Source organism: Mytilus edulis, chromosome 2 (assembly GCF_963676685.1).
Source record: "Mytilus edulis chromosome 2, xbMytEdul2.2, whole genome shotgun sequence".
Classification (NCBI taxonomy): domain Eukaryota; kingdom Metazoa; phylum Mollusca; class Bivalvia; order Mytilida; family Mytilidae; genus Mytilus; species Mytilus edulis.
Genome location: NC_092345.1, coordinates 73,748,856 through 73,771,140, shown reverse-complemented (window position 1 = coordinate 73,771,140; position 22,285 = coordinate 73,748,856). Strand labels below are relative to the sequence as shown.

Sequence of the window (22,285 nt, the reverse complement as noted above, 5' to 3'; positions counted from 1 at the left end):
ATGTCGCATGCGTCAGTGAAAATGGCAGGAATTTTAAATAGCTGAAAAATACTGAGAAAAATATGGATTACTGTTAGTTTCCTGTGTGAAAAATGAACTCAATTTGTGACAAAAACAGTGTAAGTGATGCCCGGGAGAAAGCGAAATCGTCCACGGCGATCAACAGCTCAAAAACACAAATCTGAAAATTCTTCCTCATCGGACCTATCTGGTTTAGTGAACAAAAGACAGTGTACGGACGTAAACAAAGAAAACAACAACAAAAACAAGGTACGTTCAGACACACTTAGTGAAGACAACTCAAGTTCCGATCAATATACAAGTATGGCAATGAATAACTCACTAAATCAAGGAAGTTACACACAAATGACAAGTACACCTATGGGATTTCAAAGTATGCCCCAATACATGTCGTACCCTCCGCCGATGATGACAACACCAATGCCGCCATCCCCCATACCACCCGCAATTGAAAATTATTTCAAAGAGCTCTGCCATCGTATGACAAGAGTCGAGAAAAAACTAAGCACTCTAGATAAAATTGAAGAACGTTTAGAAAAGATGGACACAAAACACAATAAACTTGATAACGAAATGATCCAATGCAAAGACAGAATAAGCAAGTTGGAAGAAAGTGCACAATTTTTATCAGATATAAAAGATGAACACATAGCCCTTAAAAAGAGGGTTGATTGTATCAACAATGGTATTGAGACGACAAAAACAGACACAATATTTGTCCGAGACAAACTGATAGACATAGAAACAGATAATCTGAAACAAAACCTTCTGTTCTTTGCGCTGGAAGAAAAATATGACAATGTTGAAACAAATGATGAAAATAAGGGGGGTGCAACGGGAACAGTGGATAAGAAGAGTGACGCGGTACAAGTGAGTGAAAACTGTATCGACACAGTGCTTAATTTTTGTGAACAATTTCTTAACATTGAAAATGCTAGGCACAAAATTAAAATTGAAAAGGCATACCGATTAGGAAAACCCAACACTAACGCGTCAAAGCCTAGACCAATCGTGGCTAAATTCTGCGATATGTCCGACAGGGAGTATGTCCGCAGTGTATCGAATCGCCTAAAGGACACACATTTTGGTATAAGCCCCCATTATCCAAAGGTTGTACTTGAAAAACGGAAAAAGCTTATTCCAATAATGAAACAACAGCGGAAAAATCATAAGAAGGCATATATTTTCGGCGATAAGCTATTTGTTAACGGTCAATTGTGGAAGGAGTAGGGACCAGCGGAGTGTGATGTCAAACAAAACAAATGTAATATTAAAACGGGAAATCATGAGTGTTTAAATGTGTGTTCTTGGAATATTTCGAAAGGAATAATACGAAAGCTAAAAGATGGAAATTTTTTGAAAATTATAAAGAAATACGATATTCTGTGTTTCAATGAGTGCTGGGTCAAATTCCCTGGAGAATTTGATCTAAAAGGTTACGACAAAAAATGTTTATACAGAGAGAAATGTAACGGGGGTGGAATAGTAGTGTTTTATAAAAAATGGATTAGCCCATTTATTGAAATTGTGAAATGTTGTGTGGATTGTATGATTTGGTTTAAAATTGATAAAAGTATAACACTTGATAATTTAGATTTATACATATGCTCTCTATATATGCCTCCTGTTAAAAATGTGTTTTATCGTAAATATAACTGTGATGTATTTGACATTTTGCAAGAACAAATAGAATCTCTTTATAATATTGGTACAGTAGCTGTTTTAGGAGACCTAAATGGTCGTGTTGGTTTGAAACCGGACTATTTATTGAACGATTTCTTAGATCCATTATTACTAGACAATATCTCATTTATTGATTATGAAAATGATAGGCAAGATTTTGTACAGAGACATTCCGAGGATACAAAAGCGCCCAACAGTTTCGGACAAAGAATTTTACAATTATGTAAATCCTCCGGGTTACGCATCTGTAACGGACGTTTTGGCGAAGATAGTGGTAAAATAACTTTTAATAATAAAAATGGTTGTAGTGTAATTGACTATTTATTATTATCTGAGAATATGTTTAAGATTGTAAAGAGTTTTAACGTAGGAATGTTTACTAGTTTTTCATGTCACGCTCCATTGTCAGTTCAATTTTACCTTAGGGACAATACTGTAAACTTGATCAAAGATCAATGCTCATGTAGTAATCATGTTTATAATACTTTTAAATGGAGAAACGAGTGCGAAGATGACGTCAGAGAGAGTTTGTTGGCTAACGCCCAGCAGTTTGAGGATATGTTGACCAATATAGATGAAAATAGTGACACCAATATCTGCGTGGATGAATTAAATAAACTTTTGTCTGATATTTTTGAACAGTTTACAAAGTCAAAAATTAGACATAAAAAATACTGTGATATATGTACTGATGATTATAAACAATTTAAAACTACAACGGATAAACCCTGGTTTACAGATGAATGTAAAAACTTATATAATGCTTACCAACAGGCACTAGGAACTTTTAATAAGTACAGGTCCAATGAAAATAGACTCAGTCTTAATTTAGCAAAACAGAAATATAAGTGGCTTGAAAATAAACTGAAAAGACAATATAAGAATCAAAGAGGTAACATGATGGCTTCGTTAAAAAGGACTAATCCGAAGCAATTCTATAGGAAATTTAAGAAACGTAAAAAAGTTGTACATCCGAATATAACTTTAGAGCAGTTTGAAGAACATTTTAGGAAATTAACATCAAACCCAGATATACACCCGCAAGATTTACCAGGCGAAAATACAGGTACTGTGTTCGATGAGCTTGATTCTCCATTTACGGAAAAAGAACTTGATGATGGTATTAAAAAGTTAAAACGAGACAAATCTACAGGATACGATAATATGATGAACGAGTACATTATTATGAGTAAAAATTTCATTAAACCTGTGTTGTGTAAAATATTTAACTGTATTCTTACAAATGGTGACTTCCCTGAATTGTGGGTAAAAAGTATTATTATCCCTGTATTCAAAAAAGGTGACTTTAATCAGCCTGGAAACTTTCGTGGAATATCTCTTGTGTCCCATATTGGAAAGCTGTTTACAACTCTCATCAACGCTCGACTTACTAAATGGAGTAGAAACCATGATGTACTAACAGATGCCCAGTTTGGCTTCCGACCCGGTTATGGTACTACTGACGCCATCTTCGCTCTCAATTCTTTAATTTCAAAATCTCTGAGATCTGGTAAAAGATTTTATTGTTGTTTTGTTGACTATAAAACGGCGTTTGACAGTGTCACACATATGAAGTTATGGTTACGACTTATCAGATTAGGTGTTACTGGTAAACTATTAAATGTATTAAAATCTATGTATTCAAAACTTAAATGTTGTGTAAAATTTGATGGTAGCTTCTCAAATTTCTTTAATAGTAATGTTGGTTTAATGCAGGGGGAATCATTATCCCCATTTTTATATTCATTGTACGTAAATGACATGGAAATAGAGCTTATTAGTCAAGGATGTCAACCTTATGAGTTAAAAATGTTGAACCTGTATTTACTTATGTATGCAGATGACACAGTATTGTTTAGTGAAAATATTGAAGATTTACAAAAGATGATTAATTGTTTAAATGTCTATTCTAATAAGTACAATTTATTTATTAATTGTTTAAAAACAAAAATTGTTGTATTCAGAAACAGAGGACAAGTTAAAGCAAGTGAGAGATGGTATTTAAATGGAAATTCAATAGATATGTGTGATGAATTTGTATATCTGGGTATTTTATTTAGATATAATGGTTATTTTACATACACTCAAAAATCATTAGCAAACCAAGGTCGTAAAGCATTATTTAGCCTGTATAGTAAATTGCAGGATGACTGTTTTAATTTTGAAACTATGCTGTCATTGTTTGACACGTATGTAGCAAGTATTTTGAATTATAGTTGTGAAGTTTGGGGAAATCACAAATGTGATGATATCGAACAAGTTCAAATGAAATTCTTAAAACGTATATTAAAGGTGAAAGCATCTACTGTGAATTATATGGTTTATTGTGAGTTGGGGCGATACCCTATGTTTATAGAAAGATATTGTCGAATGTTAAAATATTGGTTAAAGCTATTATGTACTGATAACTGTATTCTTAAATGTTGTTATGAAGAAATGCTCGAGAGATGTAATAAAAAACCAAACGACAAATATAACTGGGCCTGTCGAATTAGAGACATATTATACATGTATGGGTTCCAGGATATTTGGTTATATCAGGGTGTAAAAAATGTGAATTTGTTTTTAAGTGAATTCAAAGATAGAGTAAAGGGTATATTTCATAGTGAAATGAACTCATTTTTTGAAGACTCGCCAAAATGTATGTTGTATAGATATGTATTTGACCCCAACATGTTACAATTTTATTTAGATCATGCTGTAAATTATATTTATAAACCATTTATTTGTAAATATCGCATATCTGCTCACTGTTTGAATATAGAAACTGGTCGATTTTATAATATCGAGAGACATCATAGACTTTGTAATATGTGTGATAAACAATTAATTGAGGATGAATATCATTTTATTTTAGTATGTGAAAAGTATAATGAACTTCGAAAGAAATTTATCAAACCTTATTATTGGAGAAAACCTTCTAATTTTAAACTCATACAACTACTATCTGTTCATAATGTAAAGGAACTTAACAATTTAGGGAAGTTTTTATTTCTGGCCGAGAAGGCACGTATTTAATTTAATCATTATAAATGCTTAATATGTGTTATGTTTTATCATACTCTGCTGTACTAGCTGTTATATGGGTATACCTACTTATATGATTTTTTGTCTAATTGTTTAAATGTAAATATATTTCACTGATGTAATTGAATATTTGTAATATTTATATTCTATAAGCTGTATTGCTTACGAATAAAAGATTATTATAATATAAATTTAACAATAATTCTAATTATATCAGTCTCAACACACGTATATAAAAATTTAAATCTTGCTTCATTAGTCATATTTAAAAAAGAGGGAACTATTTCACTAATTTTGGAAAACAGTTGGTCTCTAATTATATTTAGTTTTGTACATTTTAAAGTGAAATGAAATTCATCTTCAACTTCTAAGAGGCACAAAGGACAAATTCTTTCTTCTACAGGGGTTTTAGTGTGACGCCCTTGTTCAATTCTAAGAACACTGTTACTAATACGAATTTTTTTAGAAAAATGCCCTATTACTTTTCTGTCTATATTTAACAATAAATAGTTTTCCAATTTATAATTTTCTTTAAGCTGTCTATATGTTCTCAGCTTATTACCATGTACTGATTTATTATCACAAAATATATTTTCTTTCCAATAATTAAGATATCTATCATTAAGTTTGGTATGAATTGCATATAATAAACGCCTTTTTGAAATAGTATGTTGGTATGAAACCCGGACCCACACCCGGACTGGCCGCCGGACCCGGACTGAATGCCGGACCCGGACTGTGGGTTTTTTACCACTTTGATTTTTTTTTAAAGCAACAATTAAAAACAATCCACATTCCGAGCGTACAATTGAACAAAAAAGAGTAAAGTAAAGTAAGAAAGAGATATATAATAATTCCTTTGTCGTTATTGTTTTATGGAAATTAATAAAATCTTTTTATTATCAATGAAAGCAAATTAAATTCTTTTCATAGGAAGAGTAAAGCGCAATAGTTTGAAACATTTGAAGTAATATTTTTTTGTGTATTGTTTTCTTCTTCTAGACATTAAGGGAAAAATAGAATTCCTACTAAGTTTCTAAATAATTCGCCGGATGGTGACCTGATGTAACCCCGGACTAGGTGTATTCGAAAACTATAGACATCGATAGAGATATAAAACTTCACACATTATTTGATGAGACGAACTTATTCATTTTTATTCATTCAACTTTTTGCTTGTCAAATTGTCATCGAAAAAATTAACAACAGACATTAATCCGAGAAGCAACGAAATAATACTAGGCGAGTCCGGACTGTGACCTGAAATAACCCCGGACTGGGAGTATACGAGTTATATATACATATACTGTATTAAGTGTTTAATTGAAAGATTTTTTTTCCCTTTTTGCTTTTTGCTTTTCCTTTATTCATTTCTCTATTGCTTTTTTTTTAGACAAATCATACCACAAATCTATTGATAACTAGGTTATAGATACAATTCTGAGGGAGAAACAACCTTTAGAATGACAATATATGTTAGTTTTGTTGTTTATTGTCCTTAGCAACCAATATAGACATTTTGACACAAAGACTTGGTTCCGTCATAAATTGAAACTTTATTGGCTACCCCTTGGAAAAGAAGATTGCGCGTTATGTAGAAACCTTAGAAGGGAACGCTTTATATTTTTTCATGCGACTAAATCAAATTTATTATTTTAGCAAGTATAAAGTCACAATTTAGCATGAATTAATCCTAAATTTTTTCCCGCTACTATAAATGAATTCAGTATTTACTAAATTTTAACCAAGGCTTTGGTATGGTAATACACAACAAAATTGACATTCTAGAGCTTTAAAATAGCTATTACTTGTAAAATTTGTCTACTGTTAAGGTTAATTTAAGTTTTTAAACAAGAAAAGACTGGCTTAGAAGGTATAGTTTTAGAAATTTGACAAAAAAAGGAGAAAATGCACTTTGACATGGCATGTTTCATAAAATCACTTTTTTTGTTGCATTTCAGTGTCAACTGCTAACCTTCATAAAATATTTATTTCTGAACCGATTTTCAAAACTAGCAGGCCAATTTGCTCGTTTTAGCTAGTAGAAAACGGAAATCCATTTAAAGTGGAATTGGAGAAAAAAAATGTTAATCCTTAAGGTAGCAATACACAGTTAGAAGTTTAGTTTCGCATTATGGCCCCTGTGAATTTTTTAAATATGAAAGTTTTTGTACAATAAAATTGATTTTTAGATAATTGAAGAATAATATAGCCTTCTTAGTGGGTTTATATGAACATTAAGATTGTTTTTAACATGTTTTATAGGCCATTTATATGATTGACAGTCCGTATTTTCCTATCCGTACCGTTCATAGGTCCATACATTATTGTAGTGTTAATCTGTACCTAAACGGCGGTCTACGGGATCCCTTCTTCCGCTTATTATCAACAAAGATTTTGCGCTCGATCTTTTCAATTCAATTTTATGGAAAAACGAGCAGATAAGCATATGATTTTTTTGGGACCACTTTGATTGATATAAACCTATGGATTCAGGAAAGGTATTACTGTAATTGATTGAAATTTTCCTTTAGACCAAATTTTGGAGACTTTTGTGACATGTTCACCCCCCTTCTTTGCTATATTTTGTATCTAAGAAATGCAGATTGTTGCCATGGTTACACCCAAGAGGGATTATATTTCACCCTTATGACCATTAGAAATCAAATCTATGGAAGATTCTCTTTCTATAAGTATATACATGCATAACACACATATAAAGCCTTCTTTGTTAGACAGGAGGGGAAAGAGGGTGTTTAAAAATTATGAGTGTCAATTTTAAGTTTTTTTCCTAACTGTGTAACGGTTTATTTCTTCCTCTGTGATATTTTATCCTGAGGATAATTTGTCCCGGTAATTTTTTTCCAGGCATGGTATTTCACAGGTTGATTTTTTCCAGAGGAGTGAAAATCTATCTGTGTTATGCGGATAGTATGTACCGGTATATATTTGCCGTACTATATTTCACAGAACCGTGTGAAATAGAGTCCCATTAACTACTATGTAATTTACTCACAATCAATATATACCTGACTATAATTATAAAATGTTTCACAAAGGTAGACCAAATTTGCATAATTTATCAAAGGGAGGTAATTATGAGTAATTTATATTTTAAAGATTTTAATATAATATATTTCTGAATCTATTTTATAGTGAAATTTTTCCTTGAATCTTATTTTTTATATATTCATTTATATAAAAAGATGACTTACAACTTGATTTGATAAGACAGATAACATTTCACAGGTAAAAACTATCCAGCTGTTAAACATGCTTTTGTTCCAATATATTGTTATGCTATGATTTATCTGATATCCATATAAAGAACAACTACATCTCTGTCCCCAGACAAAACTATTTATATAGTTAAACATATCAACATAATCAAATTCTTCTATTACTGTTAACAGTAGTAATGCAACTATATTTCTACCTTACTTTTAAATGTATATGTGTACTGAGATCTGAAAACAACTCACTTTTACATGTATTTCACTAACCTTATTTAATCATGATATTATTTTCACAATTGCGATCTTTGAAATTACTTCTGGTTTTCTTCCCTATGTTTCATGATAATTTTCTTTATAAAAGGATAACTTGAATATTTCAGAAAAAAATTTCAAGAATAATTTGTGAAATTATTTCCCATTATAATAGATTTTTTTGAACAATTTCGCTTTATTTCAAATACACTATTATTATTTCATAGTATTTTTAAAGGATATGTTTTTTGTAATAACTATTCAATAAGTTAACTACCCAGATAGAATTTCACGGCAAAGGAAAAAATATCCCAGGGAAATATTTTCCTCCGGATAAAAAAATAACAACAACTACTGTGACATTTTTTCCTCCGGATCAAATTTCACCCGGATATAATTTTGCTTTACAACTGTGTATTGCTACCTGAGTCCGGGTCCGGCGGCCAGTCCGGGTCCGGGTCCGGGTTTCATACCAAAGTCCGGGTCCGGAGTCCGGTCCGGTCCGGGTTTCAGTACGTACCCATGAATCTGTATCTGCACACGTGAAAGTTTTTTTTATTTAAAACAAATTGCAGAAAATAAAACTTTGAAAAAGACGGAATAAGCACACATCCACTCTGATTCACGTTTATTTTACCTGTACAGGTAAATTACCTGCGCGCAAGCGCATTGGACGAAAACACTTCCGCGAAATCAGAACTGGGTCAGAAAAGTTCCGCTTAATATGTAACAACAAATTGTTTTGAACAAACTTTGTTGAGAATTTATTCATTTATATTGGTATAAAAGGTAAAGATAAATATTCATTTCAATCGCTTAAATTCCTACCTGCAATTAAGCTCCCTCACATTTGATATAAATTTTCCATTTGTAGAGTTTTTATTATGCAGGTAAAACGTTTTAAAATCAAAACAATCCCCATAATTGAATTGATGTTACCACAAATCATGTATTAATAAATCGTGATAATTTAACAGTTGGTAAAAAAATTCAAAGAAAATATAGTGGCTTTGCAATTTTCAAGACTTATTACAATTGAAGCACACTTGTTATATCACGGTGCATAACCATAACGGCCACCTCTGGCGGAAACGGATACTGCCACCAAAACCAACGACGACTTTCGGCGTTTTTCCTATAAATGACTCGGACGACGATCCGAATAATGATGATTTAGACAAATCTGTTAGGTGAGTGATACAATTGCTTTGTCCACGGAATCCTCAGATGTTTTATGGTCATCTAGAAACCACTTATCCCAACGAATATGTATTCTTTTTATATTTGATTAGCATTTTAAACTAGTGACTATGTGTTGTGCAACTCTTTTTCCACCAAAATGATAATTATTTCGGCTTTAATTAGAACAGTATTAGCCGTACTTACATGGTTTCGACGTAAACTTTCTTTTGTTAATAACATTTTGTGCATAATTCAAGATTTAAAGTCAAACTCCTTCCTTTTCAAATTATTAGAAACGGACCCTTTCACCTAGACCCGTTTCTAATAATTTTGAAAAGGAAGAAGTTTGACTTTAAATCGCTGTTGATTTTGGTGGCAGTATCCGTTTCCGCCAGAAGTGGCCGTTATGGTTATGCACCGTGTATATGGGCGTTTTTCAATAAAAGCGTTCCTTTCAGACCTAAAAAAAATGGAAAATCAACTAGTCTAAAATTTATTTTCAAGAGTTATTTTGAATACCTCTATTATAGACTTGTTTGTAAACAAAAAGTGCAATCTTAAATGCTCTTTAAAATTATATTATTTTCATAATTTGTGTACTGTTTCGTAGGGGACTTTTGTCCCCCTACGAAACTGCTTCTAAACACACATATTTTTGCAATTTTAAATGTTTTCTATAGACATTCCAGTTTGTTTTCTTTATCAGGGCCGTAACTAGGGTTCGAATTCAGGGGAGGCAGGGGTTTTTGGGCCGCCGATTGAGCCCCCTTGGGATAGGGGGCACAGCCCTCCACCGATTTTTTCCTCTCAGTCATTGGTGAAAAATTACCCGTTTCCCTTCGATTTCCTTACTTTAAAAAACATCAGTGTTGCTTGAACCTAGAAGCAACTTTCATGCAAAAACAAGCTGAGATTGCTGTTCGGGGTTAGCCAAGGCTAGCTCCGTCTTGAAGGTTGTACTTTGACCTATAATTGTTAACATTAAATACATTGTGACCGTGGATTTTTTCTCAAATGATATGGCTAAAATTACCCGTTTTCCTTCAATTTCCTTACTTTAAGAAAGATCAGTTTTGCTGGATCCTTGGGGCAATTTTCATGCAAACAATTATTATCTGTATTTTCTGTATTTAAAGATATTTTTTTTTTAGAAACTGGTTAGCAACATTATAAAACATTTTGTTTTTTTTTAAAACGCAAGACACTTTTTTTTTTTATCGAGGATCTTGAATTTCAATATTGTTGAAAGCTGTCAACAGACATGTATATAAACTACAACCAGGGACTTTCTATACTAGTCTAGTATATATACTTAGTATAGAAAGTCCCTGCTACAACGAATGGGAGTGTTTACCAACTAAGGCATTGACCATAATGTTCTCTTACGATCGGGAAACTTAAAAAAATGATCCAACAGCTGATTCAGCCGGTAACGAATTTCCGATATCTTAAAAAATTCACAATACAAAAATAACTTCCTCTGCTTAAATAATTGAGCCCCAAAATAAATGTGAATAGTTACATTTTTATTCAAAATTATCGAAAGCAAAGTTTCATATGTGTTCTAATACGAATACTGACCTCTCAATACTGAATAACAGACGGACGGCCACACGAAAAAAAAGAAGAATAAAACAAATACTGAAACGATCAAAAATCCGAAAAATGACAGAAATATCACGTATCATGATAACACTGTTAAAACTGTTAACTTGTGTTGTTTATAATATAAATTCAAGTTCTTCGTGTACATATTGTCAATACTTTATTGTTTTTACTTAAAAAAAAAATTGGTGTAGAAAATTCAGGGGAGGCAGTTGCCTCCCCTGCCTCATAGGTAGTTACGGCCCTGTTTATATACTAGAAAAATCTCATTTTTTTCTGAATTGGAGAACCATTTTTTATCGATAAAGATTAGACGTACTTCACATATGAAGGTACAACTCATGTTACATAGTGGACATTTTGATGCGTTTCGTAGTGGACAAAAAGTTTCGTAGTTGACATCAACCCTATTCTATGTTAATAAAAACATAATAAAAATTACATGAAACTAACCTTTGTTATTTGCTTTGCACGAATATAATTGAAAAAAAGAGTAAAAAAAGACTGCATGGTAGTGGTAGTGTCCACTACGAAACGTTTTTCTCCCAAACTTGTTTCGTAGGGGACCGTTTCGTAGGGGACATATTCACATGTTTTTTTTTCTTTCTCACAACCCCAATATTGCAATAGTAACAAGACTGACTGTTTTCATCAAAGCGTTATTAAGCTGTACACTGATATATTTTTTATAATTTTAGAACCAAATACTGAAAGAGATTTGACCCGTTTCGTAGTGGACATTTACAAAAATATGGTATCACTCTGGTCCATATGATGTGCTCAATTTTTCTTACCAACAGTTTAATTGTCGTTATAAAAGCATCACTTCTTTTGTAAGAGCCTAATGTTTATATCTTTTGCAAACAAAAAATTACATTGATTTTATAAAACTGTTTATATAAGCAAGTTTTAATAACTTGGTTTCGTAGTGGACATTGTGTTAGGGACACACCTTCTAAAATAAAAAAATCCTATTTTTAAAGCTGTTTATTAAAATATGTTGGCTCTAAATATATATACTTTTGAATTATTAAAGAACTTATATTAAGTAAAATTAATATTTATTTCTACATTTTTTTACGATATTTGAGAGTATGAATGTTGAATGTCTAGGGACATGCCATTTTGGTTGTTTTGGACCATTCAGGAATCAATATCTTATCAATCCCTCTAAAAAATAAACTGTTTCTTTGCTTAAAAATGTTATATCTAATTCAATGTACTGACTGCACAAAAAATTACTTGCAAAGATCAAACACATTTGTTTTTAAAGTGGCTGGGACAAGAAAGTACGTTTTTATTGAAAAACGCCCATATGTTTGTGGGTATCCGGTCGTTCCGGCCCCAAGTCGATCCGACCCCATAATAAAATATGAATAAACTATATTCACTATATGGAGAAATTTGTGTTTCTTAAATTTGACAATATTTTGAATAGTTGTGTGTAGAAAAAAAAAACCAAGTTATACCAAAATAATATCAGCACTACTAAAATATAACAATAATTTCATACACACTAACAAACACACTATCTCTGACACTCACTTATTTATATGTTTAACTTTAAAATCATTCACTGTGACTAACAGTTACACTGTCACTTTTTTAAAGGGGTCACACTTGCAGCACTACAATATCATATACAGCAACTCAATTTACTGTCAGAGCCGTTAATATATAATATTTGCTCATCAAGAACAAATGCAAGTTATATTACGTTTTAATATAAATTTTATACCTATAATAGTCTTGAAAACTTGTAATAAAAACATAATCAACCTAGTTGTTTTTTACTCATCTAAAGAAAATATTTTTCAAAGGCCTTTTTATTTTTTTTACCGTACACCTTTTACATTATAATAAAAATCATAAAGATTTATGAATTTCAATAATATATATCTTTATTTTTATTCCTTATAAATATATTTTTTATTGGGGCCGGATCGATGTGGGGCCGGATCGACGTGGGCCGGATCGACCCGAAAGCATGTTTGTGGAATGAAATTTTATGGGGTAGTGGTACACCTTTGATGGCAATGAGTTATTTTGGACGATCTGTCAATACCATGAATCTGATCCATCTCTCCTGCATAATTATCTGCATGTTGTTGTATTCTTTTATTTGAGGGATTGATTTATTTTTGGGTAATGACACATCAAGTCTAGCACGCCTATGTAAGTTTTTTTATAGTACATGCAGCTGGAGTTCAGAACTTATTAATTGAGATTTAAAGCTATTTTACTTAAAAACTGGACCAAGTTAATACATAAAGTTATCCAAATCTATGGTTATGTACATGTATGAGGGGGATAGGACCTTTTTCAGGATTCCGGGAATTCTTTTTTTGAATTTTGGGACCTCATGATTTCGTGTTTTTAAGCCCGGGATTTCGAGATCTGGTGTTTTTAAGCCCGGGATTTCGGGATCAGGACCCCTCTTACCCCCTCTCAAGAGATCTACTGTGCACCTTCATTTATTATACCCCACGCAATGAAGTTGCGGAGGGTATAATATTTTTGACCCGTCCGTCCGTCCGTCAGTCCTGTTTCTTGTCATCGCACCTCCTCTCAAACCACACAACAGAATTTCACGAAACCTTTTCAGATGAAAAGTACATACTATGTAGTTGTGCATATCGACAGGAAATTGCGATTCAATTTTTTTTATAAGAGTTACGCCACTTTGAACTTATTTGCTTAATGTACTACTGCAACAGTTTGTCATCGCAACTCCTCTGAAACTACACAACAGAATTTCACGAAACCTTTTTAGATAATAAGGACATACTATGTAGATGTGCATATCGACAGGAAATTACGATTCAATTTTTTTTCTAGGAGTTACCCCCCTTTGAACTTATTTACTTTATTGTACTACTGCAACAGTTTGTCATCGCAACTCCTCTGAAACTACACAACAGAATTTCATGAAACCTTTTAAGATAATAAGGACATACTATGTAGATGTGCATATCGACAGGAAATTACGATTCAATTTTTTTTCTAGGAGTTGCATCTCCATAGCCAGAAATTAGTAGTGGTTTTGCTAATTAATATTCATAATATGTAAATGAGAATTGTACCACGTGATAGTACTTTGAACTGGACTGGCTTGATAGGCTTGATATCATTAAAATCTTTAAAACACGGATATTATAAGTTGCCCGTCACAGAGTCCTTATTTACAATCACTTTGATATTTCCGTAAAGTTGTCAGGCGCTCAAAATCAAAACAATGAACGCGAATTTAGTGAATTTTTCGTGCCTTCATGAGTTTATTTTTCTTGAAATAGTGACATTTTAATTTTACGTGGGAACCTAGAGTTCAACGACTACACATACAAGGTTTGGACTTGCTTATTCTTTGGAAATTCAAGTTTCATATTTCACCCCGCCAACCTGTTTTTGTAATGACCTTGTAAGCCAATTTTCAACACGAAGTTTGCAAATTTGACGTTTCAACCATTTTAGCCTGTATTTTACACTGCAATGTTAAAAGCCTCTTGCTTCGATTTTTAAAATCATGAAAATAGCTCAGGAACCTGTATTTCAAAATTCCCTATCTTTTTAATGTAATTTCCGTGACCCGTATCCGATTTCTTTAGTATAATATTCAAATAAGCAAAGTGGCGTTGATTTCTGGATATGCTTTGAACTTACTGGTATTTGCTTTAAGGTACTACTTCAACAATTTGTCATCTCAACTCCTCTGAAACCACACAACAGAATTTCATGAACATTTGTAGATAATAAGGACATACTATGTAGATGTGCATATCGACAGGAAATTACAATTTAATTTTTTTTTCTAGGAGTTACGCCCCTTTGAACTTATTTGCTTCAATGTACTTCTGCAACAGTTTGTCATCTCAACTCCTCTGAAACCACACAACAAAATTTCATGAAATTTTGTAGATAATAAGGACATACTATGTTGATGTGCATTATTGACAGGAAATTATTATTCAATATTTTTTCTTATACAATTTTTTTTTCTTACACTTATTTAATTTCTCCAATGACAATGTGGGGATGTGGGGTATGTGGGCGTGCTCACTAAGGTTCTTTAATTTTTGAAAGAGTTAATATCTTTGCTTAATCATCATCACTCGTATTTACATCTTGTTTTATGTAAGTATTACTAAATTGTTTGTTTCTTCATTATCAGTAATACATGTAATTTTTACTAACAATTTCTGAAGAATAATTTTTATCGTAATGTGATATAAAGCCATCTTATTTTACATGAAGTTAAAACTTTAGGAATGTTGACTGTCGCTGTTGATGACGATATATAAATACAAGCACATGTTACAGATCTTCAATTTTATTATATCTGTTAAAAATATATTATTCTAAACAATAAAAATCTTCTCAATCTCAATCATGGTGAAATAGAAAACAGGGAGCCTCAGTGTAAATGTTAACTCTAAGGAAGGTAACTCATTTGAGTTATATTTGTCATGATCATCAGGCACATAGTTTATAATTCTGTAATTTGTTCTTTCTTATAGTTTAGAGTCATTCCATTTGTAGAACATCTTTCCAAGACAGACTACTGTAGAACAATCAAGTACATGTACGGTATACATTTGGCATATTACACACAATATAAACAATATGCATAATTAACAATAGGTTGATGGTCGGGTTCCTGTGTCTTTGACACATTCCCCATTTTCATTCTCAATTTAATAGGTGACGCCTTTCAGTCTCTGATGGAGAGTTGTCTCATTGGGATTCATTCCAAAATCATACCACGTACATCTTCTTTTTTATATCTTTTAATTGATACCTTTTTTGGTCCATTTATTGGACAAATTTGTAATGCAAATATTATTATTAATATTGAATTAATTCTTTTCAGGGAAAGGTTAAAACCAAAATTAAAGTAAAAAAAAAATGCATCTAAAATATTACCGAAAGTACGATCCGAACTACTTCAAATGAAAAACTACATTACTAATAAATTTGTAAATACCTGTATCGCAAAGCCTGTGTTACTTTTATAAATCAAGGCCGGTACATCAAATAGACTCCAAACAGCATGTATTTTACAAGAATTTCACTACCCAATGTATGTTTGCACTCCGCTTATTAATGAATCAGTTTTGGCCGGGTGCTGTGTTTTAATAGTGATTTCGAATTGTATTTCCTTTTCAATTTCTTGACAAAAGCATAATTAATACTTTTGTTCATCAAAGAAGTAATAATAAGCAATTAACAATCTTCTTAAATTTAAAACTTAATCATTACTTGATTACCTTGTTTTATATTTCAAAACTAATCTTATAGTTATAATTTTGACACAAATGATATAACAAAATTAAACATGATAAATAATGTTAAAACAGTATAGTTTATTAAAAAGTTCCTAGAACACACCCGCGAAATCCAGGGCATTCAGACAGTGGTTGAAAGTATGCAAAGCGTTGTAGGAAGAATTTTGTAAAAGATTTAATGACTTGCGAATTTCAGGAAAAGTATCAAAAGTCATAGGTACTTGGGGACAGGAAAATGTTTTTTTTAACCCTCCTCCTTTATTTCCAAAATTCCCATTTTTGGGTTTTTCTATTAATTTCATTATGAACATGCATCTGTAATTTGGGACCGGATAATTGTTTTTCTATCCCGGCTCCTCCTTTTTCCACACAAAAAAATCCATTTTTTTTTGTTTGTTCTCTATTAATTTTAATAACACATGAATAATTTTAGCGCTTATCTGTATATTTTAAACATTCATAAAAGGGGGGCGGAGGGGTCCTGATCCCGATTTTATCCTCCCTTTTAAAAGATTTGCAGAAAGTTTACTGTTCTTTATATGTGACGTCATCAGACATAGTCACCTTTTTCATTAAGTCACAATAGGAAATTCAGAAGAAACCAAGAAAATTTGAGGTCATAATTAATTTTCAACCAATAGTTTGCTAAGAACAGATAAATTTCATTAGTGATGAAAATATTTTTCCTACACCGAACAAAAAATATAAAAATAGCTCAAAAATAAGAGAAATCAGAGATTCCTTACAACATGGAATAATTGTTGTTTTTTTTTAGAATGCCTAATAATTTTGATGAAAGACTAGTTAAAGGCACCCAGAAGGTCCGTTTTAGATTGCCTAATAATTTTGATGAAAGACCAGTTAAGGGAACCCAGAAGGTCCGCCAACATTTTTGCTATCATTAACTCTTATCATGCTTATATTTTAGGTAATTGAATAAAAAAATCGTGTACAATGAGTACCAATTACTATCCTAAAGGAAGTTCACGTGGTGGATCAGAGATGGGGGATTCAGAGATGGGCAGTGCATTTGAACTTCAGAAATGGCCTTCCTATTATTCCTCACAGGCCAGTATGACCTACAGCCACAGAAGTTTCTACTCCACCTACACACCATCACATGCCTCAACATTCCTACCTATTGTCCAACAGGCACCTGATAAACTTAAGAAGCCAGATGACAATTTTGGTTTGGCTTGTTGCTCAATAGCTATTAACCCAATATTTGGAATAATTGCTGTTTTATTAGCAGGTAATCAAACATATACATATACTTGTAGTAACTAATAACGAAAATTTTGTACATTTTGTACATGTAAAAAAATGCTAACAGTGTTCTGCCCAGAAATTTTGAATAGCATCACTTTCAGCTAAAAAAAATTTTGTCAATGTGTTTTATCCTGTTGCACATTGCTATCTTTTCTTTTTGTAATTATAAAAAAGAAGACGTGGTATGATTGCCAATGAGACTACTCTCCACATGAGACCAAATGACACAGATAAACAGCTATGGGTCACCATACTAACTTCAACAATTAGCAGTGCCCATACCACTTGGTCAGCTTTAAAAGGCCCTGATATCGCAAGTCTGAAACAATACAAACGAGAAAACTAGCTGCCTAACTAATGTACACAAAAATGAACGAAAAACAAATATATGTAGCACAGAGCAACATACTTCAACCACTGAATTTCAGGCTCCTAACTTGGGACAGGCATATATACCTATAGAATGTGTCATGTTTATGAAATACATTGTTTAAATAATAGGACTGAGTGTATTAGTCCCATTGTTTCTTATTAAAAAGATATATATCAGATGTTTAACAAAGTTAAGCATCTTTAATCAATTAGACTGTTATTCCATGGTGCAAACTATGTTTTGTTCATAATCAATGTAAGATATAATAAAAAATATGTTTACAAATGGAGAATTTTGAAAAAAATTGCTGTAGAATGTTTATTAAGTTTTTTACTACATATCTTTTTTTTTATTTTAGAAATCTCTCGAGGTTACTTCAACCGATGTAACTACATTAAAGCTTCCAAGTATGGTGCCTACGCTAAAGCTACAGCTGCTGGGGGTATCTTCTGTACCATTTTCCTACTAGCTTGTATCATATCACAGCTTCTGTGGTACCATCTCAAGTTCTCGTACTGATGCATAGTCAACAAACAAAACTTAAACATAGATCTTATTGTATATATGGATACATACACATGTACATCATTGACAATTGTTATGAAATTATACAACATTTTGTATAAAAAAAAGTTTGATGTAATGGTTTTAAAAGGATTAATCTTTTAATTATAATAAAGTGCTTTTTAGTGAACAAATTTTTAAACTACATGTAGTAATTCAATATTCCTTTTCTTAAAGAAAAATTGAAGAAAAAAAGAAAATTTTGGTTTTAAGACATTAAAGCACTAATTTTGGAAACAAATAGCAAAATGTACATGTATTACATTCACAAGATTTAATATGAAACTATTTTGAAAAAAGTAGGTAGAAAAAAAAAAAAATTTCCTTTAAACAAGATTTCCAATAGAGTTATGGTAGAAAAAGTCTTGAAATATATTAAAGGGTTGTTGGCCAATTATTAACATTCCTTTTGATTGCATTCTTGTAAATATTCATTATTTTTATATGTATATTTTTTATATAAACAATATTAATTAAATGATGTTTATTATTGAAAATCAAAGTTTTTTTTATATGTAACATTTTCCATAATAGATAACCTGGAGAATCATTTTCATGTACATATATAACATCTGAAATTCAAAGAAAAGTCATTTTTTTGTTTATTATTTTTTTGGGTGCAGGTGTTGAGTAAATTAAATAAAGCTTTCAAAAATGTAATATATCTCGAATTATATATGGGAAATGTAAAAAAAGTAAAGAAATGTTTGTTAAGTAAGTCTAAATTATGAAGAATTAGAATTCATCTTTTAAGAAGATGATAAAAATAACAGGTAACTTGTAAAAAAAAATTTATGTATTGCTCATAGAATGGCTAGAGATGTTTTTCAAAGTAACATTATGTTGAAATGTGAGGAATCATCAGCATGACATACAACATAAATATATCAAATATCAGATATACCATTCATCTTAAATCACAATTAATGCAAAGATTGTTTTATTATACTACAGTATTCTCAACACTTGTTATCAAATTTGTTTTTAACATTTAAAATTTTTCTCCACAATGGATAATTTTATAATTTGATATTCTGCATAAAAAAATAGATTCCAGAGTTTAAAATCTTACAACCATGGTCAAATCGTTTTAACAATGATTTTTTTTACATGTTCCTTGGGTAGAAAGGGAATCACTGGTTTTCATTTGTATATTTTATGCAATATTTAAGTTTACAAGGTTAGTGCCATGTTATATGCATATCATATTTTATATCTGATTCATATCATTAAATACACTTGAAATGAACTGTGTTTTTCTTCTGTGCAATGTATTAAGCTATTACATATATAATATTTAAATAACATTGAATTGAATTACATACTTTAAGTTAAATATTGAAAGATTTACCAAAATTTTGCGGTCCTATATTGGTATCATGTGGTTGTCTACATCAGCATCACCAGAAGACATTTGGTTTCGGGACAATATCTTTAGTATCAGTAAATAGAAATCTATGAAATTTAAACACAAGGTTTGAAACCACTAATGGAAGGTTGGGATTGATGAGCCATGGCAAACCAATTTATTCAATCTTGAGGCATCTTTGGATTTCTAGAAAGTTTTGAAAATAACGAGTCAGACAGATTTCCACAAGTTCAGAACTCACAGACTCACCTTAGTGAGAAACCTGATTTAAATAAAGTCTTGGTTTTCCCCCATCACTTACCAGGCATCATTAAGGTTTTTGAGTTGCTTTGCAACTGGTATAATGAAAGGAGACTGTATTATTTTCAATCAACAATGCTCTTACTTTGAATATATTGCAGAATCCACTGTTATGACTTGAGCGCCACTTATAAAGATGAAAAGTGCATTTGGTGTACTTGATTATATCTGTCAAAGTGTGATTTTTTAAATTCAGATTACGAAATTGAATTTTCTATCGAGAAAAAAAATGAATGGAATTCCAAAAAAAATATTGACCAGTACAGCAGACCACTTTAACCACCTCACACTGGACTCCTCTAATAATATTAAAACTTACAAACAAGCAACAAGAATTAACACAAAGTCCACATTTCTTCTTTTTGAGGCATGCATTGTTGTGGTGATTGACATTTTTTTATCAAACAAAAATTCAAAGGTGCTATATTATATATTCATTTATTGAAAGCATTCTGCTATTTCAAACACTTATACCAGTTAGCTTGTGTTTAAATTCTGCTGATCAAAATATCAGATAGGTTACTTCCACTTTCAAGGATATCAGAAAACAGAAATCAAGAAAGATCAAAATAAAAAAAAGCAGCAAAGATTATAAATATGTAATAGGATTGGTAACCTACAAAATATTAGAGTCCTAGACGGTACTGGTAAAAGAGAGATACTGATAGGACTTTCCGACTTATAATTCGAAAATAAACTGACAATGTCATGTGGTAAGAAAAAGACCAAAAGACAAACAAGAAAACTTAAGACTGACCAACACAAACGCCACTAAAACTGATTGATTACAGATGCCTATATGTTTAACATGTGGAACATGTCATGTTGCTCAAGGAAGTACAAATCCGATGATAAGCCTAATTCGGTAGGTCACATTTGTGAAGAAAGATGACAGGAATGTGGCATCGATATTCCATAACAGTCGAACACCTACTGATGGCATCCACAAATGTATGAAAGAATGATTTCATTTTCACCATTTGGAACACTTGAAAGCAGAAACCCGCGATCAAGGAGATTATATAGTTTTTTAAAAGTACCAGGATTATAATTGTATACGCCAGACGAGCGTTTCGTCTACATAAGACTCATCAGTGACGCTCAGATCCAAATAATTAAAAAGCCAAACAAATACACATTTGAAGAGCATTGAGGACCCAAAATTCCAAAAAGTTTTGCCAAATACGGCTAAGGTAATCTACTCCTGGGGTAAGAAAATACTTAGTTTTTCGAAAAATTCAAAGTTTTGTAAACAGAAAATTTATGATAGGAAACGCAAGCCCTGGAATATCGTATCAACTGGGAAATGTATACTACATATAAAGGAAAAGTTCACAATTGGGAGGCTGAAATCATATCTTATTGTAAAGTTTTATTTTCAACTCACTCCATTGTCAATTTTAATAGATGTATGTCACGATATGAGGTAGACCGTACTGTATCTGTTATATCCTTAAATTTCGATAGGATATATAGATGCGTTAAACATAGTTGCAAAACTTTAAATGCCAACTTCTTTTCATTCTTCTTAGTGAAAGCCTGCATGAAGTCGGCCTCATATTGATTAAGTAACAATTTGGAAGAAGAGGAGCACAGTTGGTTTCCATGACATTGCCGATTGTTTTTTTGAAAAACACATCATCCAAACGTAACAAATATGTTGTCAATCAAGAAATCAAGCATACTATTGGTATTGTCTGTTGCAGATAATTTTTTTAATTATATCAGAGTTATGTTTTGCCCTGACCAATTTTCTCTTAGATAAGCTACTTGTAACTTCGTCTGCCATTCTTTTTTATGGAACAAACCAGGACAAGTTCTTTCAATTTGTTCTTTTAGGCCTGAATTCGGTATACTTAATTAAAGGTCAGAACAGTAAAAACATTTTTTTTTAAATACTATTGCAAGTGGAAATTAATAGACCTAGATTTCATGTACTTAAATCTTTGGAATTTCTAAGCAACCTCACCTGGTTCAAGACACCCTTAGAGTAGTTAATTTTATAATATTTGTGAAGCCCGTCATTGATTGCTGGAAATTGATGTTAATAATTTAGAAAGAGTTTTTGGCGGAGCACTTGGATAACTCACCAATATAACGTACGTTGGTTGTAATAACACTT

The 22,285-nt window shown here is 31.6% G+C and overlaps 1 protein-coding gene across 1 annotated transcript; it reads left to right on the top strand.

Moving 5' to 3' along the window:
- The first annotated feature begins 8,852 nt into the window (after positions 1-8,852).
- On the top strand, positions 8,853-19,743 carry LOC139512910 (uncharacterized). The gene is made up of 3 exons (XM_071300880.1): positions 8,853-9,008; positions 17,217-17,540; positions 18,289-19,743. Exons 2-3 carry the CDS (start codon positions 17,243-17,245, stop codon positions 18,447-18,449), a joined length of 459 nt encoding a protein of 152 aa, XP_071156981.1. The 5' UTR covers positions 8,853-9,008; positions 17,217-17,242; the 3' UTR covers positions 18,450-19,743.
- The last annotated feature ends 2,542 nt before the right edge of the window (positions 19,744-22,285 follow it).

Excerpts from the sequence above, each read along its gene's own strand:
- LOC139512910 (XM_071300880.1), top strand. The coding sequence starts at position 17,243 with ATGAGTACCAATTACTATCCTAAAGGAAGTTCACGTGGTGGATCAGAG. Across the intron at positions 17,541-18,288 it reads AATTGCTGTTTTATTAGCAG|AAATCTCTCGAGGTTACTTC; the intron begins GTAATCAAACAT and ends TTTTTATTTTAG.